Source organism: Punica granatum, chromosome 6 (genome assembly GCF_007655135.1).
Source record: "Punica granatum isolate Tunisia-2019 chromosome 6, ASM765513v2, whole genome shotgun sequence".
Taxonomy (NCBI): domain Eukaryota; kingdom Viridiplantae; phylum Streptophyta; class Magnoliopsida; order Myrtales; family Lythraceae; genus Punica; species Punica granatum.
This window is the reverse complement of record NC_045132.1, coordinates 5732698-5757450: the sequence shown is the minus strand read 5'-3', so window position 1 is coordinate 5757450 and position 24753 is coordinate 5732698. Positions and strand designations below refer to the sequence as shown.

General features: G+C 43.4%; 1 protein-coding gene and 1 long non-coding RNA gene across 2 annotated transcripts; one reads left to right on the top strand and one right to left on the bottom strand.

Moving 5' to 3' along the window:
* Positions 1-341: 341 nt before the first annotated feature.
* Positions 342-674, bottom strand: LOC116212086 (glycine-rich protein DOT1-like). Its single transcript, XM_031546671.1, has one exon. It carries the CDS (start codon positions 672-674, stop codon positions 342-344), a length of 333 nt encoding a protein of 110 aa, XP_031402531.1.
* Positions 675-5807: 5133 nt separating this feature from the next.
* On the top strand, positions 5808-19342 carry LOC116210172. The gene is made up of 3 exons (XR_004157429.1): positions 5808-6257; positions 18397-18420; positions 18537-19342. It is a non-coding gene; the product is annotated as an uncharacterized LOC116210172 (long non-coding RNA).
* The last annotated feature ends 5411 nt before the right edge of the window (positions 19343-24753 follow it).

Here is a 24753-nt window from a genome sequence, read left to right as displayed (position 1 = left end):
TATTTCAAATACAACATAACATAATGTGCATCAGACAATATTGTAACATAACATGATGTGCATCAAACAATATTGTATATTTCAAATACAACATAACATAATGTGCATCAGACAATATTGTAACACACACAAAAAAATAAAAGAGTAAAATATCAATCACTCATTTCAGCATAGCCTAATTTATTTCATGTTTAATTTCCTTCAATTTTTTTTTCTCAGTCGAGTTTGCTTCTGATATTTATTGCTAAAAAAACATCACGTTGAAGAAATTTCTCAGCGAAAAGGATATAAAAGAACTTTTTATTGTTTGTAAAGGGAAATGCATGGCCGCATCTATTGATTTATCCGTGGCCGCCACCGCAGCCCCAAATCCAACAACGGCCGCTCCTGGCACCACCGCCGCCACCACCCCATCCCCCGCCTCCTCCCTGTCCGCCTCCTCCACCACCACCCCCGCTGCCACCTCCTCCACCACCGCCACCTCCTCCACTCCCACCGCCTCCTCCTCCACCGCCCCCACTTCCACCCCTACCCTTTCCCCATCCAGAGCCTCTCCCACTTCCACCATCTCCTCCGCCTCCACCACTACCGCCTCCTCCTCCACCGCTACCGCTACCCCTGCCGCCGCCCGACCCCCTCCCTCCCTTCAGATGCTTTCTCGTGTGCCTCCTCATCGGCTTCTTGTTACCAGCCCCTCCAGTGCTATTACCACTACCACCACCACCACCCCCGCCGCCACCTCCACCTCCACCTCCACCTCCGTTGCCACTACCACTTCCACTACCAGCTCCTCCTCCTCCTCCTCCTCCTCCTCCTCCTTCGCCTCTTCCAACTGCAGTTGACGAGCTGACGTTCCTCATCCCTTCTGAAAGCTTATGCACCAAATTTTTGCTCCCTCCATTGGAAGAAGTTGAGTTAAACGCAGCAGCAGCAACATAACAACCTCTGAAACATACCACCGCTAGAACAAGCAGCAATGCCGTCAAAACGGTTGGCGTTCTCATCTTCGCTCAGAGTGACACACAGAACTCACCCGACCTTGGTATCCTTTTATAGACACTGCACGTATAGGGGTCCAAATTATACTGACAGCTACTGGCTGGGGACCCGCATTCGGATACAAACTTAGAAATGCGCCAAACCCTACATAAGGCTGCAGAAAGAGAGGGGAAATTCATGATGATGAATGGTTGTTAGATTATCCCTTGGTCGGCAATTTGTCCCCACTCTATAGCATATAAATAAATAAGCACTTTGATAGAGTACGAAGACATTTTTTTTTTGGATGAAACAATGACGTATGTATCAAATATGTAAAAGGCATACATTAGATATAAATTTGACTACCTATAGGGTAAAATACTAAATATCTTAGTAATTGGCATGTTAATATACTAATTAAACTATAATTGTTATTGTTAAAAACAATCACTTAAGAAGCGCACTTGTTGGGAGGGAGAAGAACCTTTAATACTTGATCTCCCGATTAGATTAGTCAGACCCCATTAGGGTCTGGATACTAGGGTACACACCTAAAAAAAAAACAATCATTTAAGAAAGTAATAAAAATATTTCGTTTAAAAATTTTCAATCACTCATTATCATTTCATTATTCATCATTTTAGGAATATTAAGAATTATTTGTAAGTATTAAACTTGAACTTCAATTAATAAATTTAAGAATTATAGCTAATCTCATAAAAGTTCAATTAAGTAAATGCTATTATCGAAATTACCGTGACATTTTATTTGCAGTTATCTAAATCAATGAAACTCAATATATGGAATATGGATAAGACAGCAGAAGCTGACACTGAATTAAAGTTCTACTGGCTTTAAGATTTTTTTTCCTTTCATCAAATAAAACTAACGATTTTGAGATTATAGCAATTTGAATTTATTTTTTTACAAATTAAAATGATAATGGAAATGATGATATGAATATATTTTATGAATTCCTTACCTAAGATTTACTGAAAAAAAAAGTCCCTTACTTAAGACCTTGAAAAATATTCTACTATATGAGGGTGATTTACCTTATTAAAAAAAAAATCTTTTGCATGTGAATATAGATCCATACCAATTATTGTTTTCGGTATGATAAAATTTTATTTGCAAAATTTGTGCAACACATGAGTCCAATAAAAACTAGTCCATACATAAGATATGAGATTGGAATTTAATAAGTAGATCTTAAATCTAATACTTAATTTATTGAAGTGGTTATTCAAAGTTCAAACTTATTTTTAAGGCTTAAACTTTCCGATCTTTGGCAGCAGAAGACTATCAAACATATGATCTGATATATAGCGCAGGGAATGTTCAAATTCAAGGAGGTGATTGTCTTCCTTCTTCCCCATTTAGTGCTGTCTTCGTTTTAACCAAGGAAAAACTGCAAAATAAGAAAGACCTTTTCCTTCAACATTACTATTTTTCTGAAATGGGTATGACCTAACTATAACATGTCTTTGCCTTGAAGAAGACGATCTTTCTTATAATAGGGTATTGCAACTAGCAAGTGCTGCACATGCACCGAATGTCACCACCAGAAGGGATCATTTGGTGATGATGCCCGAAACAATTTGTCTCCATTTCGGGACTTTAGCCCTTTAGGTTTTTTTTTTTAAGGAAAAAGACAAAAACCCCCATTGTGGTTTGGGATCGGGACAAATCGCACTCTATTATTTTATTTGGGACAATTAGACCCCCTATGGTTTGCTCCGTTAGACATAGGGGGTTACAGCGTTAATTTTTTTTCATCTTCAGTCCTCAATCTTTATATTTTTAATCATTTTGGTTATAAATCTTTTTCTTTTATCATTCATATCCTCAACTTTTTATTTTGTTTCATTTTATTCCTATAAAAAAAATCGAAGGGGGAGGGGGTCGGGGCCGCCGATAGGCGACGTCGAACCCTCCATCGAGGGCACCGACACCCACAGAGGACGCCAGCGACCTCGGTGGAGGGGTCGGGGTCGCCGATTGGCGGCCCGGACCCTGAATCTACCGGGGACTCTGACTCGGGGTCCTTGGTCGATCCGGGTTAGGGGCAGCCAATTGGCGACCCCGAACCCTCCATCGAGAGAGTCGGTACCCACAAAGGATGTCGGCGCCCTCGGTGGAGGGGTCGGAGTCGCCGATTGGCTGCCCCGACCCCTTCCCCTTTCGATTTTTCTTTATAGGACTAAAATGAAACAAAATGGAAAGTTGATGATAGATATGATAAAATAAAAAGATTTAGGACCAAAATGATTAAAATGCTAAATATTGAGGACTGAAAATGAAAAAAATTAATGTCATAACCCCTATGTTTAACGGAGCAAACCATAGGGTGGCTAATTGTCCCAAACAAAAGAACATGGTGCGATTTTTCCAGACCCCAAGCCACAATGGGGGGTTTTTATCTTTTTTTATCTTTTTTTTAACCTTCTCTCTGGTTTATGCACAATCAATTTTTGTAACATAAGAGGTTCATGTGATTGATCCTATGGAACATGGGTAATTCATTGTGTCTCAAATTCTCATTTCTTCCTCGCCACTCTATTATAGATTGCATTGGAAATGCAACTGCTAAAATTGGTATGAAGCCCCATAAGACCAACACTACATGAAAAATGGTCTCTCCTGACACTTTGTGTGCTGACACACCGAATATGCATCGGCCAAGGATCATTGAAAATGTCTTTCCCAATGCACAAAAATATGTGTCAGAAAAATTCAATTATGTCGACTCACTAAAAGAGTGCCGGGATAGAGAGGGCTTTGTTGACACAGTGGGAGGTGAGTCTGCACCAGTGTTCTCAAAACCGGACCAGATATCGAACTGGCTGAGCTATGGGTTCATGGGTTTATGGGTCCAACTGGGGGTTCGATGGGTCGGACCGCATACTTAATTATAAAATAAATAAATATTTATTATTTTAAGAAAATAATATAAAATACGAGAAAATAGTAATAAATATTATATAATATGTGTCTAAAAAATATAAGAAAAAAAATTAGTTGCATCAATTGCATATGAAAATCGAAGAACCATAATTGTTACCTTATCCCTATCTTTACTCTTTTTTACATGTAAAAGTCACAATTACAAGCAATGTGCTGAATGATTTTCCTCAATGATTATTTGTGCAGCAGCCTTCAGTGAAGCACAAAATCACATCTTGATGGGTTGTAGAGTTCTCAATTCGAATATGAAAATGTGAAGTCCAAACTAGGGCATCCCTCTGCATCTGCTTGCATTTGTTATCACCGATCGACCATTATCAGAAGGACCAAATAAATCTACAAAATGAAGTTTGCGATAGAGATATCCTTGGATAAACTTAAGATTGATCCAATTGTGATCCCACTGGACCAGTTGCTGAAGTAGTGCCAAGAGCAAACATGACTGCAGTTCAAAAGAACGAGTCAAATATATGAGCAAAGATCACCCAAGCAGTCGACAGTAAAGAAACGAAAATTGTTTGCAGAGATCTTGAGAAAAGATTTTGCAGCTCAAAATTGCGTGATTCTTGTTTGACGCATAAGATAATCTTTCCAAGATATTAGATCATCTCACATATGGGCTTGATTTCAGTAGCTCATCCAAGCAGAGATAAGAGTTGGTCGTCTCTGGGGATCACTTTACCCTAAATGAGAGACACCCCCATCAAAATTCGCACACAGAATGCCAAGAAAGCATACTCGTCGGGCAAAATTGGCGTTCACATAACAAGAGAATGCTCAAGAAAATGAGAATGCTAATGAAAATCCAAACTTTACCCTCTTTCTACTCGCAATTCACCACCTAAAGACCGAAAATCCCGAACAGGGTCGTGAAATTGAAGAGAAACCCTAGATTACAGATGGCACAAAATTGGATAAAAAGACAGAAAAGTTGAACCCAAATCAAGACAACCCACCAAAGGAAGAAGTAAAGCAATGAGATAATTACTTAGATAGAAGTTCGTTACATTATATGTTTATATATCTAAGCTCTGCCTTTTGTTATGTATCCTTGAACCTGACTCAGGTGCTCTTTGACCTGGATATAAGCATGAAAAAATTGGATATTTGATTCCTTAGATGAATTCTTTTATACACCAATATGGCTTGCAAAGATCATTCCCCTACAATTCTTGCTCTTTTTCCGTGAAGGAATACCTGCAAAAGAAGAAGAAAGCTCAAGCAAAGTCCGACAAAAGCTCTCATGCAACTCTAGTAAGAACTTCTCTAAGACTGGAAGATGAGCTGAGAAGAGGAGGGAAAGAGAACGGAAGGAGAAGAGGAAGCCGAGAAGAGGCGTCAGTTCAGAACTTCACCTGGAGACTTCGATATGGAGACTTCGAGATGTTGCAGCCTCTAGCCCTTTACAACTGCAACAAAGAAGAAGAGGAGAACGAAGACAACTAGGGTTTCTTTTCATCAGTTTTGAGTTTTTATTTTTATTTTTTAGATTTGCATTTAGGTCCTTCATGTTTAAAACATTTTAAACCCATCCAACCGACTGGTTCACATGGGTTCGATGGGTTTGCTTTAAAACCGGCTGGTTTTTTGGGTTCACAAGTTTATTTGTGCATTTTCGGTTTTTAAGTTAATCGGACCGAACATAGGTTCAGTTTCCAATTCGACCGGTCTGGTTCTGATAACAATGGTCTGCACAGAGTTATACATATGCCGACACGTGTGTTGGGATAGGTAAAATCTAGGCGCCAATTTGAAATTTGAAAAAAATAGGGCACCGGTTTGAAAATTTAAACCCGAAAGCCCTTTTATCGCCAATTTGAAAGTCTCTCTCTGCTTCTTCTTATTCTTTCTTCGATCTCCTCGCCGCCAGAGCCCCACCATCGTACAAAATCCTTTCCCGCGACCCCAAAGCTCTCTCTTTCTCTCTCTCTCTCTCTCTCTCCCCTTCCCTCTTTTGTCTCCTCTTTACCCAACAAAATCTACAGTGCAAGTCACGGCTTTAGGGTCAAGGAGCGAAGCCTTGCATGCGGCAAAAGGCAATTTATTCGTACTGCTGCTCCGACAAGTTTGACATAGGGTTTCTTCACAATTTGAGAGTTCAAGACCCCTGAAATTCTTCTACTGATGGTCTGCCCTGTGTCTTCTTCCTAAGAGCCCCTAATTGTCCCCTTGTTTGCCTGCAGAGTTCGAGCCCTCGCTTGATGCGCAATAGCGTACGGTCAGCAGTCGTCGAACGTTGATTCACCCTCAGATTTGACGGGTTCAACCTCAGCACAACAGTCGTGGTTTAGTTGTCTTCTTCTCATTAGGTTCGTCTCACACTCCGTCTCTCGGCCTCTTTGTATCAGCTTTTCTTACTCTTCAATACTGTTAATTTCCCGGAGTTGTGGCTCTCTGTGTTTTTCGGTTCGTTCAATTTCTGGGTTATGGAGTTGGGGTTATTTCCTTTCCCTATATTCTAGTGTGTTTGGTGGCTTCCTAATTATTTAGGATTGACACGAATTGACCCACATCAATTCTTGTTATTTCATGTTGATTTAGAGCTGCAGTGGTTTAGAATGGATAGATAGGAATTTTGTTCTAGTCTTCACTGTCTCCACTCTTCTGTGGTTTAATCGAGGAATGTTGAACAGTTAAAAAGGCCAATCATTATTAAAGATTTGTCTAAGAATACTGGCTTGGCTAGAACGATAAACTACACGATTAAAGCATTGAAAAAACTATAATGCTACGTTGATTATGAGATATCCGGAGGAAAAAGGGAAGAGTACGAAGCAATTGCAGTCGACAAGCAATTTTGCCCTTGCTTTGGTTGTTTCGCACTGCCTTACATAGTTCGGTTTTGTTGCATTTTGCAATCCATGTTGGGCCTTTAATATTGCACTATGTTAATTGCTTTGGCTTGACACTCTCCCTATGACTTTGTTGGTATTTACTCAAATCCCTTGAGCTACTATTGGTCCTCCTATGATTTGGTTCTTTTATGTGATTATTGATCAATGGCAATCTGTGGTGAGATAAATATATGGATAGCATGTGTTTGGTCTTTTAAGCTCTCTTCTACAGCTGCATTTCATGCCTTTGTGAGTAGAATAAAAGGCTTTGTTGAAACATGATATGCTTTCTTCCTTGATTATTATATACTCAAAATTAACCGTTTAGCCTATCGTTGAGTTGATATGTAGCTCTTTGGCCTTTTATGGCACTTGTCATCTTGAAACTATGAGTCTTTAATTTCATTAAATGTATTAAACATAAATTTGAACCTTGTATTTTCAATCGCATGTCTTTTTCATGGAAGCTTAAGGAATTTGGTCCCATTTAATATTCATCTTATGTAGTACTTAAGCAATATGAGGTTCTAGTATATGAGCTCTTAGATTTTGGCTATAGTGAATAGATATCATCTGTTATGGTGGTTGAAATTTTGAGATGAAATTGATCCATGGATTTGTGGAGATATGTATCTTCAGATCTGTTCTATCTTTGCTACGTCAAATTGATGTTTGTTAGTCATGTTAAAGAATACAACTTTAAACTCTTGACACCTTAAGTCTTGCAGATAATAAAGAGAACACAAATCCTGCTTAAGCTCCTATAATGGCATAGTTGAATCAGCATCGAATTTTGGTCGAGAGAAGAACAATTTTTTTCTTGCCAAGTGGTTTGGATTCGGTTCGAAATGAAAATGAGAGGTTCACTTTAGTTATCAGTTGTAACTTTGCTACCTTCGGAAAGACCTCTGAAATTTCCTTTGAGAAATACATGTTGAGATTTTTAGATGGAGTACTAGAGATAGTTCCATAGTTGATAATAGCGATTCACATGCTTTATTGTTTAAAGATAATATTTACTCCTTGAGGTACTCTCTATGTTTATGGCTATTCCATTGTAGAATTTGTTCCATCAACAAAGCCCAGGTAGGTCTCTGCTTTCAGGAGGCAGCTCGCTGCTTCGAGGTTATTGAGATATAGTAACCTAGAAGTAGCTCACGGCCTCCCGAAAGCAGCTCACTGGCTAATGTTTTTTTTTAAATGACATGTGCCGACGCACATATGTTGACACAGATCATGTTTTATTCCAACGCACTTGTATGTCGGCATAGGTAATGTTTTTTTCCGACTCAGAAAAGTGAGTCGGCATAAATCATAGTTTCCCCGACACAAAAAAATTGTGTCGGCGTAAGGGTGTTTTTGTCGACACAATTTTTTGTGTGTCGCCATACTTTAGACCACTGTATTTATCACGTTGCACCAAAGTGGGTCATGAGGTGTGTTGGGAGGGTCTTTCCCGACGCAAAAGTGTATCAGCAAAAGGCCAAAAGTACGTTGAGAAGGGGGAGGATGTAGTGTACGTATTTGCTCTTTATGCTTGCTAGCAGGCTAGCGTGCACGTGAGGATGGAATCTCGCATGTGACCACCATTTTCTCAACTCAGCCGTTGGATGAACTCCTCTGTGACACTCTGGTTAGGGTTCTGCCACCGTGAGGCCTATGGAGAAGCCAAATTAGCCTCGGAAATGGCGGACTTGGCTTCGCAATCGATAACAAAATTTGTCCAAAGTCTTTCACAATCTGTTCCAGTGAGAAATCGGCTTCAAAAGACCCGTTAAACTAGAGGAAAGTCTTCCCCATGGTAAATTAAAGTTTGGAGTTCTTTGAAGGTGTCGAGCACAACGTGAAAACCCCGTCGGAGTTCCTGCAGATTGGGATTAAGCAATGGTGTTATACTCTAGTTGGGAGGTTTTTGGGCAAGGCTCCCGATTTCGGGAGGATTATCTTTGTCGTTAACAAATTTTGGGGGAAATAGGCGAAAGTGATGGTAAGTACAATGGACTCTTTGTTTATCTTTCAGTTCCCAAACAAGGTCATCATGATGTGGGTTTTAGAAATGGGGCCGTGGCATATAGAGCAGAAATTTTTGATTCTACAGAGGTAGAGTTCGGAATTCACTGAGGAATTGAGCTTGAAGAAAATGCCAATATAGGTGCAATTGCGAAGAATCCTGCTTTAGTATTTCCACCCTAAAGGCATTAGCTATCTAGCGATTGCTAATGGCAAGCCGCTATACATGGACAAAGCTACTGCTATTCACTCGAGATTGGACTATGCAAAGGTCTATATAGAGGTAGAGGTTGAAAAGGAAGTCTCGGATGTTTTGAATGTTAATTTGGGTAACGAATACATGGTGAAGGTCCTAATAGATGCTCCTTGGTTACCAGAGAAGTGTGATCACTACAAAGTCTTCGGGCATAGATGTAGCGATACACCAGAAGCAGCACCTGCAGAGTTGGCACTAGGACTCCTGGCACTAGTAGAAGGCTCGGTAGCACCACAAGAATTGATTATTTCGACTGCTCCTAAGGCTGTTATGGAGGGACTACCTGAAATGGACACTTTTGTACAGTCTGTTCCAGTGAAGGTTGCTGTAAATGTTGAAATGGACTCCTCTATACAGTTTGTTGCAGTAAAGGTTGTTGAAAATGCTATCATTAACAATGGAGAGGCAGCCTACAATGTTGCTGCTGATATCTCTATTGAGGAGGAGAAAAGAAGAGAAGTATCGAGAGACTTGAACATGGACAAAAGCGAAGTTTCTACTAAAGAAGATCCTTAAAGGTTGACAACAAGCTAGCTGACACAGAGGTAGTGAAGACCCGAGACAATGCGACTAGCTCAGATGATGAATTGGAGGTAAAGGAATCTCGGCTAGGAGATACGAGTCAACTAAGAAGTGCAGCGATGGAAGTGGCGAAATCAGTTCGGAAAGTTCAAGGTAAAAGGAAGCCGAGGATGGGCAATAGAGGTAAACCTCCTAAACTACTTTCATGATAGTTACTTCCTAGAATATTAGAGGGTTAAATGACCTTCTTAAGTAGAAAATGGTCCAGAAGTTTGCAAAGGACCATGATATAGAGGTTTTTGCCATCATTAAGACACGGGTTAAGGAGAATAATTGTAAAAGGATAGTAGATAAATGGAAAGGTTGGTACTTGGAGGAAAATTATTAGTATGCTAGCAATGGAAGACTGTGGATAATGGTACGGGAGGATTTGCAAGTGCAAATACTTAAAAATCTAGCCAATATATTTATCTTTTGTTAAATGTTCCCAAAGGAATGGGCTGGATTGCAATTACTTTTGTCTATGCTTTGAATGACCTGTTGGAAAAAAGGGTGTTATGGCATGATTTATAGGCATTAGCTGGAGGTATGAGGCACAATTGGGTGTTGATGGGTGATTTCAATGTAGTTAAAGATATAGAATAGGTCAAAGAAGTCAAGAGGGAGATAGTCATTGATCAAAGTATAAGGGACTTCGCTGATTTCATCACCTCAACGGAACGTAAGGATCATCCCTTTATAGGTTGTTACTACACGTGGAGCAACAAAAGACAAAAGGGGTTTCAAGCCAGGAAAATTGACAAGGCTTTGGTTAATGCCATGTGGTTTCAACAGGATATTGCCTCAACTGTGGAATTTCTTTCACCAAGTATTTCTGATCATAGTCCTGCTATATGAAGGTTCGGTGCTAAAGAGAATGCTGGGCCTAAGCCTTTCAATTTTTTTCACTTCTAGACCAAACATCTAGAGTACATGGAACTTGTAGAGCATGTTTGGTCGGGGGTACAGGAGGGTACTCCCATGGCTGTTTGTATAAGAAGTTGAGGAATCTCAAGAGGCACTTGAGAGACTTTAATAGAACTAAATTTGGGGACGTGCATGCGAAGGTTGCTGACCTGCAAACACAGCTTGCTAAGGTTCAAGCTTTTATCCTTGAAAGTGACTGTGTGCCCATTGAAATTATCATGAAGGAGATTGACTTAAGGATAGAGCTATTAGAAGTCATTGATAAGGAGGAGAAGCTCTTGAAACAAAAGTCAAGGGTGGCATGGCTGAAAGTGGAGGCCCATAACACCTCTTTCTTTTACAGAGTGGTAAAGGAAATGAATGCAAGAGCCTCTATATGAGTCCTTTACTCTAATTCAGGTGCCAAGATAGAAGGAGTGCAAGAAATTAAAGCGGAAGCAGTTAACTTTTATGTGGGTTTTTTGGGTAGAAATGATGATCGTGTTGTGGGGATGTCGGCTGCACAACTTTCTTTTATTCTTAAAAGGAAGGTCGCTCATGCTAAATATCAATCAGTTTTGTCACCTATTACTGAAGTGGAGATTAAATCAGCCATGTTCTCGATGGAGAATGATAAGTCCCTTAGCCCAGATGGCTTCATGGTGTATTTTCACAAGCATGCTTGGCAAATTGTCCATAAAGATTTTGTTGCAGCTGTACAACATTACTTTTCCACAGGTGAACTACGTAGGGAGGTGAATTCTACGATAATAGCCCTCATCCCAAAGAAGGAGAAAGCTGATCGCACGAAGGATTTTCGCCCTATATCATGCTGCAATGTGGTATACAAGTGCATAACAAAGGTCCACGCTAACAAATTGAAAGAGGTGCTTCCTGATGTGCTAAGCTTGAACCAAACAGCTTTTGTGCAGGGAAGTAAAATTTCGGATAATGTCTTACTTGCTCACGAGCTTGTGAGAAACTACCACAGATAAGGAATAACCCCTCGTTGTGCCATCAAAATTGATCTTATGAAGGCTTTTGATTCTTTAAATTGGGACTTCATTCTCAACAGCCTGAAGGCCATGGGAATTCCTCCCACATTTCTTAAGTGGATCAAGGGATGCGTTACCTCACCTTATTTTTCAATGGCCATCAATGGGTCCTTAGCTGGTTACTTTGCAGGCAAGAGGGGACTAGGACAAAGAGATCCTTTATCCCCTTATATGTTTGTCCTTGCCATGATGATCTTCTCAAACCTTTTCGATATTGTTGCAGATGAAGGAAGAGTCGATTTTCACCCAAGATGTAAGTCTCTAAAGCTGACCCATCTCTATTTTGCTGATGATTTGTTCTTATTCACGAATGGCTCTAAAGAGTCTATCATTGCCATTCTGGATGTGTTGAATACCTTCTATAACTGGTATGGTCTATAGTTGAATTCTAAGAAATTCGAGATTTCACAGAAGGTATTAATAAGGAAGGTATTTTTGAACTGGTGAATTGTTCTGGTTTCAAGAATAGTACACTTCTAGTGTGATAACTGGGGCTTCCTCTTGTTTCTGAAAAACTCTCTTCGAAGAACTGCGAAGCTCTAATAGAGAGAATCATGAAGCAAATCAGGAGCTAGTCTGTGAAACACTTGTCTTATGCAAGTAGGGTGCAGTTGATCAACTCTGTACTCTTCAGCATGGCCAGCTATTGGTGCTCTGATTTCATTCTTCCTAAGAAAGTCATCAAATTGGTGCAGCAGAAGTGCAGATCCTTCCTCTAGAAAGGCTTAGAGCAGCATACAGGTGGGGGCAAGGTCAGCTGGGAAATTGTATGCCTTCTAAAGACTGAAGGAGGACTCGGCATCAAAAATCTAACTTTGTGGAATAAGGTATGTGTGTTAAAAAAACTGTGATCTCTCCTAGTGAGTTCAGGATCCCTTTGGGTGGTTTGGGCTGCTAAATATTTAATCAAAGGCCGAAGTATCTGGTCTTTACGGCTACTTGGAGATTGTTCATGGAACTGGAGGAAACTCATGCAGCTTAGAACACTAATGTTTCCCTATATCCATTATAGAGTTGGCCTAGACACGAGTGTGTCTTTTTGGTACGACACCTGGTTACCAGTTGGACCATTGATTAACTACTGCACTAGGGGACTTCAATGTTTTCTATTGCTCAAAGAACATGCAACAGTTAGTATGGTTCTGGTCGAGGGCTGTTGGCACTGGCATAGGAGCTTGGACTTGCAAGCTGCTTTAATCCGAGACCTAGTAGCAACAATTCAACCCTCCAGCCATGATCGAGTCACATGGACGCCTCACAAATCTGAGACATTTTTTATTGCTAATGCTTGGAAGTGCTTAAGAACTAGGGATTCAAAAATAGAATGGAGGAATGCAGTTTAGTTTGATGGGCAATTTCCTCGATCTTCTTTTATCAGTTGGCTATGTGTACATAATAGATTGGATACAAAAGATTGGCTATTCAAATGGAGGATTTCGCTTGCTACAGCTGAATGTGAATTTTGTAGTATGGAGTTGGCGACTCGAGATCATCTCTTTTTTAAATGTCTGGTCACTTAAGGAGTTTAGAGAAGTTTATTAGCTCGAGTTGGCTTGAACAAACCCATTGTCGATTGGAATATAGAACTCTGCGGGATCTCCTCTCTCCGTGGAAAGAAGCTTGACGTTATTTGTCTCAAGTCTCTATGGACTCATTACATATATTGCATATGGAGGGTGAGAAATGCCCGGATTTACCAAAAGCAAGTCTCGTCACCAACAGTTATAGTTCGAAAGATCTTTTCATATGTGCAAGCGAAGTTATCCGTTCTCCCCCGCTTCTCATGTAAGATTGTACATTTTGTCCTAACTGGGCATATATTTCACCTTTTTGATATTGCCCACAGCTAATTACTTTTGGGGTAGACTTCTGGGACTTCTCAGTTTGTTTTGTACTATACAAGGGTAAATGGTAATGGTTTTTGATATCAATACATTTTTCTATTAATGAAAAAAAAGTACGTTGAGAAAGAGCCTTTTTTTGTAGTGCAATCAGATTGATTGAGGCATTTTTCTTTCTAGTCATGTCGCCTCAAATTCTACTAACTTGCATCTTCAATTGAGAGTTTGAGACTAACTCTCCGTTTGGAGACAGAGTAAAGTTTAATTTAACTTCATTTTACTTTTTCCTCAATACAATATTACAATCATTACTTTTTTTTAATCTTTTTCTTCAATTTAATAATAAATTATCTCACATATTTTTTTCTTATCTATTATTACAATTAATTTTTTAATACTAAATTCTCCTAACTATTTATTACTTTTCCATCAATTCAATAATACAATCATTACTTTTTTTTATCTTATTCTTCAATTTAATAATAAATTTTCCTAACTACTTTTGTCTTTATCCCGTAAAATCAATAAAATCATAATCATACTCTGTTACTAAATGCATTGTAAAATTCTCAGTTCAAAAAATTGATAAAAAATATAGTGGTATACATAAGATAGATTGTTCCAACAATTAATTGAAAAATTAAGGTGGTATCAAAGCTCTTAACATTTCGTTAGGCCTTCAAGTGACTAGACTTGTATTTAATCCAAATGCAAGGTTTGCTCTTACTTTTCCAATGTGGAATTATAGGATCCTTGACACCTGCCCTCACGCGTAGAATGGTTCCAAAGCCGAGATGATGTTGAACGAGACTCGAAGTCAACGCACTAGCGTAGGCGCAATAGCGCATGGAGAGATGTATAGAATGAATGTATGGATGTGAAGCCATACTAGACGCTGGCCCTTGGTGCATGCATAAACAACATGTTGGCATGGGACTAGGCCTAAATCTTATACCATCTTAACATTTCATTGGATCTACAAGTAGAGCTGTCAGCACCCAATTTCGGTCCATCGGCTCTCGGGGGGGCAAAATTGTCATTTCCCAATTTATCATCCTTTCTTTAAAAAAAAAAAATTTAATCTTCGGGCAGGCCGAGCAGCGTCGACCGGCTGCCCGTGAACCGCCGACCCAGAGAAAAAAAAATATATGTTCAGGCAAGCCGGGCAGGGCCGGGCAGCGCTCGCCGGCTGCCCGCGATCCCCGCCGGCCCAGAGATCCCCAAATCGCGGATTTCCGCGATTTCCTCCAAAATCGGCCGAAATCTTAACGGAAAAGGGGAAGAGATTGCAATTAAATGGAGAGATCGACAATTCGGAGGGGGAGGAACAAAACCCAGTAAGAGAAAACGAGAAATTTGCCCTCGATTTGGCCGATTAGAGGATCGATTGATTTCGAAAACCCTCGCCGGAAAACGCGATTTTTCCCCTAGTGAAGTCCAAATCGGACACCGTGCAGCCCAAGCAGTGCCCAGAGCCATCTCCCGCGCCCTCTCGTGCCGTCGTCGCGGCGTCCAGGGGCGAGAACCGCCGCCCGCAGCGCCGTCGTCGCCGTTCCCGGCGATCCCGACCGCCCGTCGGCTAACGGGCCTCGACCCATTTCTCTTTCTTCGCAGGTCCAGCCCATTCAGGCCCAACACGCCTAGTCCGGCCCAGCGCTCTTTCGGGTTGTTTCTCTTTCGGGCGGGCTAGCCCGATCCGATTCGACCCGATTCGTCCGACGATTTTTTTTATTTTTACATAATCACCCCTCAACTTTCCGAACTAGGTAAATCCTAGTTTCAAAATTATTTTCAATCAAGTCCCGGTCATTTTACTATTTTGCAATCAGTCCTTGGATTTTCCAGAATTTTTCCAAGAATCCCAAAGAACTTTTCAAAATGTTTCAGTTTAGTCCCGGGACCATTTTTCACCCTTTGAGATAAGGTTTTTATATTATACATATATTCATGTAAAAATCCCGGTCGGAGAATAAACGGTCAGAGTGCTTCTTCGAATTTACGGTGTCAAAACGCATAAGATGAGCGGAACTTAATTAAGCGGTAATTAAATTAAAAGGGGTTTTTACCTAAAATGGCCCATGGTTTGTCCGTTTTGTCAAATCTATCCCATGCTTTTTTTTTTGTCAAATCTATCCCATGGTTTACTTTTTGCATCAAATCTATCCCGGCGTTATCTTTTCCGTCAACATCTAACGGCTGTGCTGACGTGGCACGTGGAGAGATAGTGGGCCGCACTTGCCACGTAGGCGCCACGTCAGCACGGCCGTTAGATGTCGACGGAAAATATAACGCCGGGATAGATTTGATGCAAAAAGTAAACCATGGGATAGATTTGACAAAAAAAAAGCATAAGATAGATTTGACAAAACGGGCAAACCATAGGCCATTTTAGGTAAATACCCCAAATTAAAATGGCAAGCTTAGACAAGTTAGAGTACCGAAAGGGCGTGTGGGATATAGGCCCACACGTAATAGAACCCCCGAATTTGGAATTTTCGGTTCCGTACAGACCATTGCCTTAGCATTTTAGGTGTACCTCGTACCCCTCGACCTGGGTAACTTGCCGGCCCTCGACCTTCGGGTCGTAAAACGGCAAGTGGCGACTCATTCTCACGTGCGTCCATCGCGCGTCTCCGGGAAGGTGGACACTCCCAAGCCGCGTTGCATAGGAGCGGGCATGCGTGCCCCGACGAGACAAAATTCGGGTGTGCACAGCTTGACGACTCCACTGGGGATGTTAGAGGGTTCGGGCTCGTTCCCGCTTTCTTTGTTTGCTTGTTTATTTATCGCTTTTCGCAATTTCCCGCTTATCTACTTTACGCACTTTTATTTCTCGCACGCACATTGCATATCATACTAGCTTCAGGTACCTATAGGTCGCGTCCCACGACCGATTTTAAGAAACACAGGTTAGATAGGGGTTCCGAGTAAGGGTACGTCGCACGGTTGGACCGTCGATTAGGCTCCCAAAGATCCCCGCCCGATTTCAAGGAATTGACACCCTTGAGTCGGGAGCCCCCATCCTTACGTATCACGGTCCCTGTAGTACTAAAACCATGCATTTTGCAGGAGCTCCACGCCATCCTCCAACCCGACTCCAACAACAGTCCTTGAGTCGGCCTGCGCGCCAATTTGAATCTTTTATGTTCTTGAGAGAGATGTGCGATGTATACTATTCATTAAGTCGTGGGCATTTTTATTTTCTGCATGCATGCATCATCCAATTTCAAAATTTGGGTGCCATTTGTATTGACTAGTCTTAAGTCGATTTTCCTTTCATCTTGGTAAGGGATGTCACGCCCGGTCTCTTGCCCGCGCCTCGACAGAATCACACTACCGCTCGAAGAGATTACCCGTATATGGAGAGCATTACGCCCAGTCGATCGCCGTTACATCTATGCGTTCGTAGGGGATATCCCTTTGCTGGCTACTCGGCACATTGATTGGAATTTCCTCGAAGCCGCCATTGCATTCTGGAACCCAAGTCGTGCCGTCTTCAACATATAGGGTACCGAGCTCACGCCAACCATCGAGGAGTACCGGACACTCATCGGTCGAACCGCAGTTGTCCACGGCATTGTACAACCCAACTTCCACACCGCTCGACCAACCCTAGTCTCACGCCTACTCGGGGTTCCTACGACTCGTTTGAATGCTGAACTCGCATACTCCGGCAGCACGGAGATTGCAATCAAGAAACTCCTCTTGTTTATTGAGTCCCGAGCGCATAGGGTCCAGGGGGATTTTCTTCGAAAGGATTTATGTCATGCTATTATATTGCTAATCTTTGGGACCCTCTCATTCCTTCGCTCGCATAGCCTCATCGATGCGACCTTGGCCAGCGTTGTCCTCTAAGTGGTCGGAGGGCGTGGTTATGAGGTAGCCCTCGTGGCTGAGACCATCCGGTCCCTCGACCGCGTCTTGAGAACATGCAACCGAAGGATAAGAGGATCCCCTATACTTTTACAAATTTGGCTCCAAAGTCACGCAAACCCTCTGCGTCTGGTGCGCTCGATTATGTATTTTAATGGTCCAGAGTCAATTATTTCTCGATTGCTACCCCTCCTGCTTGTGGAAGAATGCAAGGTCTCTAAGTGGATCAAAATTTTTCGTGAAATAGCACCTAGGGACTTCAAGTGGCGTGCCGCGTGGATGCTACCCGGAACCATGGCCCTTAAGTGTCCTGATTTTTATGGAGTCCTACTCATGAGTCATGCGGGGTCCACTACTTATTTTCTGGCATGAGTAGTGGGGCAGCTCGGTGGCTTACAGACGGTCCCCGAGGATACGGCGCGAACTAGATTTGAACATACTTGGCGGGAGGATCAGACACCCGCAGATCGCCAAAGTAACGTCGAACAGGTCCTGGATGCGTGGCGAACTGTGATTACCGAGCGTCCATACTTCCCCGAGCATCCGACCCTTGATGAGCGGGATTTCCAGGCTACAGAAGAATACATCCTTCGCTTCTACCGATGGGGTCCAGCAGCACACGAGGATCTCGTCAACTCTCCGCGAGTTGGAGATGGCGGGTCACTCGGCGCAACTCCCATTCCGAATATGGCCATCCAAGCCGAGCTCACTCATCTCAGAGCTGAAAGAGATCGTCTTCGTTGAGAAGTCGCAGAGAAGGACGAGTAGCTTGTTGATCAGCGCCAACTACAGAGAGAGCTCGCCCAGACCCGTGCTGAGCTACAGAGGCGCGATCAGGAATTGGCACGAGCAAACGCCGCTTTGGAGAGGTCCAGGAAAAGGGCCCGCGGGGGTCCATATACACCCTAGAATAGACACCCCCGCCAGACCCTCGAACTAGGGCTTTCCATGGCGATGGTTGCTTGCTCCCCGAGCGTAGTGGAAAATCGACTTAGGACTTCAATTTCAAAACTTGCATTGTACTTTGAACCGTCCTAGTCAATGTGAATGACCGCATTAGTATTTTCAAAACTCATGCATCGCATGTATTCTGTTTATTTATTATTTTGCAGCTACCACGCATTCCCACATGACAGGTGAGTCGTGCCAAATTTCGCTGATAGACAACCTATAGTCTTCCCCATTCCTCTACGCCTCCACGTGTTCCAACACGTTTCTTGGCCTGTCCTGTGCACCTCCCTCAATGCAACAGAGCGCGTCACTAGGCATCGTGCGAGCACACCACTCCCTGCTCGTGCCGAATCTTCAGCATACGTCCCTCGATGCGCTTGCATGACGCCTACTAGGCCAGTTCGCTTCCCTACACTCTTACCATTGAAATCCTGAACAGTTTATGCTCTTTCATTGTTTTCTTTTCCCATTGCAGGAAATTCTCAACAAGAAGACAGTCGGAATACTAAGCGACCACAATTGAGACAACAAACGCCTCTCATCCAGCTCCTTGGGATTTCAACACTAAGTCCCCATCCTTGCTCCACAAAGCAAGACCGCAAGAAAAATCAGAGTCACCGCTTTGCAGTACCCTGCACTGTTCCTCAGCATTAACCTTTGCTTTTACATCTCTTGCACTTTCTTATCGAGCACGCATTTACTGCATCGGGCTTCGGCCCCGCATTAGGCTCCGGCCCCACATTTACTGCATCGGGCTTCGGGCCCGCTTTTGGGTTTTGGCCTCGCATCGGGCTTCGGCCCCTCGTCGGGCTTTGGCCCCAGTTTTGAGCTTCGGCCCCGTATCGGGCATTGGTCCTGCATTTATTGCTTTCGGGCCCCGGCCCAGCATTTATTGCTTTTGGGCTCCAGCCCAGCATTTACTACATTCAGGTTTTGACACTTCGCATTTACTGCTTTCAGGCTCATCTGAAATCCAAAATCGACTTGGATTCAAATTCATCCAAGCGATACTCCGATGAGTAAGTCTAATCCTTTTGCTGCAAAGACCGGAAGTGACAGCTCCACAAGCAGAGCATGACCCAACTCTCGATCGCAGGAGATACCAGCAAGATCATGCCTCTGATCAAAGAATGGATCTCATCCACCTCTGTTGTGGTCGCCGATTGAATATGGGGCAACATGGTTAGTCTTCTTTAAACTCTCTTTTGCTTTAATTTAAATGCATTCCCACAAATGGGCTCTCGACATCAACAAATCCTTCAATGGAGCATTAGGACAGTTTTTGCGACGTCCTATTAGTTCTGTTGGACCTGTTCGACTCGCCTGTCCTCATGGGACCCGACTCCTCGAGCCTTCCCTAGGACGATTACGCATGCTTACTCACAACTAGGGAAAATATGCTTATGTGACTTTAGTCACGGTCTAACCACTCCAGAGTAGTGATGATTAGATTCCCAGAAACAAATGCCACCTACACGTGGCATCCCATGGGTTACGCGCGGGACAAAAAGGGATTTTCCTATGGGACCACCTCATATTTCTTACCACATATTCCCCGCATAATCGCCTAATATATTTTCTTCTTTGTCATCCTTCACAGGGGCACATTGACCATAGGCGAAGAGCGATGCACGAGTTCACGCTTCCTTGAGAACTTGTCTTGGACCCTTTCCTTATACTTTGACGAGGGAGGTGTCCGACGATGAGGTACCCCCTATGAAGTCAAAAACAAGGACAATCGAGCGAATTACTCAGCATTGATGCAACCGTGTTCCTCGAACATCCAGTGGCTTCAACAGCGTGCACCCTCCAAGTGGCACGCGCTGTAAAGAACAACAAGAGATGATCGGAGACATCACACCAGGCGCCTACCACGGGCCACTTCAACAAATGAAGACCGGGGCATTCCCGTTCAACATTCGCGCCGAGACAACCTCGGTTCCCTATTCCACATGGGGCAATATCACATTTTCTTTTCCTAGACAACAGGGGAAATTCACATGTAATGCTTGCAAGGGCAAATGACACGGAGTTCGACTTCCGAGTGCGCGAGAGTCAAACTTCCAAGAAAGCCGGTTCTCACAAAATAGGGCTAGTAACACACAACAAGTTTTCAGGAGACGAAACACACCAAAGCGGCCTCGGCGATGCAAAATCTTGGAATTTCAAACAAAGACATGGGGCACAAAACAAACCCCAGCTGCAAGAAAAAAAAACAGGGCAAAAAGAAGCGGGAAAAACCCGCCAATGAAGAGAGAAAGAAAAGACGCGGGAAAAACCCGCCAGTGAACAAAACAAGGCACCGCCGAGATTTAAAACTCCGGCTTCGCCAATCTTGAAAAATCAACAAACCCCGACAAAAGGGGAGCAGCAGACACAACTCCTCGACGGAGATAGAAAACAATGCACTCGGAGGTTGAATCTTTCCAAACCTTCGCCCTTGCAAACTCAAGAGATAAAAGAATCAAGCTCGCCAGGTCGAAAACCCATTTTGGGGCGGCCTAGGCAAAAGCGAGGGTAAAAGAGAGGCGGGACCGGAAACCCTTTGGGGCGATCGTGGCAAAAGGAGAGCTCTTCCCCTTTAGGTTGAGAGGTGCAGCCCCGAGGTGGGTGACCGTAGCAAAAGGAGAGCAAAATGAGAGATACATAAAATTGACCCCCTAATCTCTCACACATCGTGCGGACTAGGGATCCTTAACGGAAGTGGTCAGATTATCTGCTCCAACATGATCCTTGATCAGCCCTCCAACACAGCTCAACCGTCCAGCGCGGATTCCTCCTCAAGCACAGTGGGCAAACCGAGAATGCTATCCAAGCAGTTTGATACAGCCTACACAACAGAAGAACATAGGAAAATTGGTACATCTCGCTACAAGCGTGAACTCATGTATCCTTTTAGCTTGGGGCAACGCGTTCCCCCAAGCTTTCTTTTTTCTGTTTGTCTTTGCATAATTCCAGAATGGGTCACAGCCACCCTTCAACAGGCTACCACAAAGCCGAAATCCCAGACATTCCTTTCTGAGGTCTAGTCATAGCATTCTGGAAATAGTCAGACCGAGTCTGATCAAATCTGGGCAAAAAAATCGTCGTGCGGGTTACAAACGCAGTCGCCTTATGGCACCCCGATGAGAAGGGTCCAAAGCTGACGAGCGTGTTAAACAAATGGTAGAGCTGGTAGGGCATCGTCGAGGAAGTCCCGATATACCCATGCATGGCTAACGGGAGCCCCTGGAGGCCTCGTATCTAGGCTTCCAAGAACGGGACCTACTTGCACTGTCAAAGCAAAAATCTTCATGGGTTGCTCAGGCGACCCGAAACTGAAGATATGCGTATTGCAACATTTTCATGATTACCTGTGTCCATCACTTGTTAGTATTTCTCTTATGATCTACTAGTAATGCCAGGATCACAAGTATCACAAGCATCGCAAGAACTACGGCAGACTCTGATCCCTTGTCCAGGAGGGTACGTCGCGCTCCCAGAGCTCGAGTCCTGCATCGCAAGACGCCGATCCCTAGCGAACGAGCAACCGCACCAGGCGGAGCAACGAGCAACCGCCTCGCAAGCAAAAGTCCCAGTGGCGAGACTAGGGCATTCCCAACAGGCAATCGCTTCAGCGGCGAGACCAGCTGCCAGCAAGAGTAACAAACAATCGATCCAACAGCAGGGTCGGCTTCCAGCGAATCAAACACACAACCGCCCCAGGGGAAAGCAGGGTGCAGTTGACCCACATACTCCCGAGAGTCAGTCCGACCCACAGCACCACCTCACTACGACAACATTCACAAGCAACAGCATCCCCGGTGTAAGCATGCAGATCTTGAAAGGTTGTCTCTCCCCGAGCGGGCGTATGTCTGTCTCGTTCAACAAGTCGCAGTCCCTATCCGGGTAAAGGACTTGAAAAGGAACACACGTCAACTTCGCTAAACAAACCCATAGGCGCACGACCAGCGACAGGGCGCGATTATCATTGCATCATTTTAGTACAATACCGGCTTAGCACCGAACAGATTGCCCTACACTATCCCATAACAGTGATTCTTCTCTTGCATTTTACTGCTTTCCGGACTTCGTGTCCGCATTTACTGCAGTTCGGACTTCGTGTCCTCATTTACTGCTTTCAGGACTCTGTGTCCGCATTCACTGCATTCCGGACTTCGTGTCCGCATTCACTGCATTCCGAACTTCGTGTCCGCATTTACTGCTTTCCAGACTTCGTGTCCACATTCACTGCATTCCGGACTTCGTGTCCGCATCTACTGTTCTTCGGACTTCGTGTCCGCATTCACTGATGCAAATCGTAGCACCACTTCAAGGGATCTAATTCAAGTTCCAATTGGACCGATTACGCGAGCACGAGCAAAGAAGTTTAAAGATGAACTCAACGACCTGATTCAAGAGGTTCGGGCTCAAGAAAATTCGTGGAGGCCCATTGGACATAAATCACGTGATCAATAAAAATCCATCAATTTGATTCAAGTTATAGAAGATTCCGGACAAGGCTAAATTCAGCAAGTGTTTGAGGAAGCTTCTAGAATAGTTGATGATCAACAGAAGATATCATCAGATTTGTTTGAACTTTAAATTTCATGAAGATATTCTAGGAATATTTAGATTTTATATCTTTATAGATTAAGTCATATCTCTATCAATATTCTAGGTTTTATTTTCCTTATCTTTAGGAGGAGATATGGCCAGATTAGGATTAGTTTATGTCTATATATATTCATCTTAGTCAATTTTTAATAAAAAGGAACATTCAGAAAATTGTAGAGTATTCTCTTTTGTTCTTGAAGAACTAATTCGAACTTATCAGAAGTTTCTGTGGCGTTCATCATCGACTTATCAAACGGCTTTCCACCACCGTTTGTGGCGTCTTCATCGACTTATCAAACGGCTTTCCATCACCGTTTGTGGCGTCTTCCTATATACCGAGGTTCTTGTTTCGCATTAAACAACGAGTTGAGGTCAGTTATACCAAGGTTCTTGTTTTTGTCGTAAACAACGGGTCGAAGGTTTGTCACTCAAATCTGATCGTGGAACGATCTTGGGTTCCTTTAGTTGTCGGGTCTCGTCATTCTTAGCAGGAATCGCATCATTCACTGCATTCCGGACTTTGTCTCCTCATCTACTGTATTTCGGACTTCGTGTCCGCATTTACTGCATTCCGGACTTCGTGTCCGCATTCACTGCATTCCGGACTTCGTATCCGCATTTACTGTTCTTCGGACTTCGTGTCCGCACTCACTGCATTTCGGACTTCGTGTCCGCATCTACTGCATTTTAGGACTTCGTGTCCGCATTCACTGTTTTTCAGACTTCGTGTCCGCACTTACTGCATTTTGGACTTCGTGTCCGCATTCACTGTTCTTCGGACTTCCTGTCCGCACTTACTGCATTTTCGGACTTCGTGTCCGCATTCGCTATTTTTCCGACTTCGTGTCCGCACTTACTGTTTTTCGGACTTCGTGTCCACGCTTACTGCATTTAGGACTTTGTGTCCGCATTCACTGTTTTTCGGACTTCGTGTCCCCATTTACTGCTTTCCGGACTTCGTGTCCGCATCTGCATTTCGGACCTCGTGTCCACATTTATGGCTTTCCGGACTTTGTGTCCGCATATACTGCTTTTCGGACTTTGTGTCCGCATTTACTGCTTTTCGGACTTCGTGTCCTCATTTGCTTCTTCCCGGACTTCGTGTCCGTATCTACTGCATTTCGGACTTTGTGTCCTCATTTACTACTTTCCAGACTTCGTATCTGCATCTGCATTTCGGAACTCGTGTCCACATTTACGGCTTTTCGGACTTCGTGTTCGCATATACTACTTTCCAGACTTCGTGTCCGCATTTACTACTTTCCGGACTTCGTGTCCTCATTTGCTTCTTCCCGGACTTCGTGTCCGTATCTACTGCATTTCGGACTTCGTGTCCTCATTTATTGCATTCCGGACCTTGTGTCCACATCTACTGCTTTCCCGACTTCGTGTCCGCATTTACTATTTTTGGACTTCGTGTCCTCATTTACTGCTTTCAGGACTTTGTGTCCGCGTCCACTACATTTTGGACTTCGTGTCCTCATCTACCACTTTCGAACTTCGTGTCCTCGTTTACTGCTTTTTGGACTTCGTGTCCTCATGTACTCCGTTTCGGACTTCGTGTCCTCATTTACTGCTTTCAGGACTTCGTGTCCGCACCTACTCCATTTCGGGCTTCATATCCTCATTTATTACGTTTCAGATTTCGTGCCCGCATTTACTGCATTTTGTTCGGGCAGACCGAGTAGCGCTCGCCGGTTGCCCGCGATCCCCGCCGGCCCGGAGATCCCCAAATTGCGGATTTCCACGATTTCCTCCAAAATCGGCCGAAATCTTAACGGAAAAGGGGAAGAGATTGCAATTAAATGGAGAGATCGACAATTCGGAGGGGGAGGAACAAAACGAAGTAAGAGAAAACGAGAAATTTGCCCTCGATTTGGCCGATTAGAGGATCGATTGATTTCGGAAACCCTCGCCGGAAA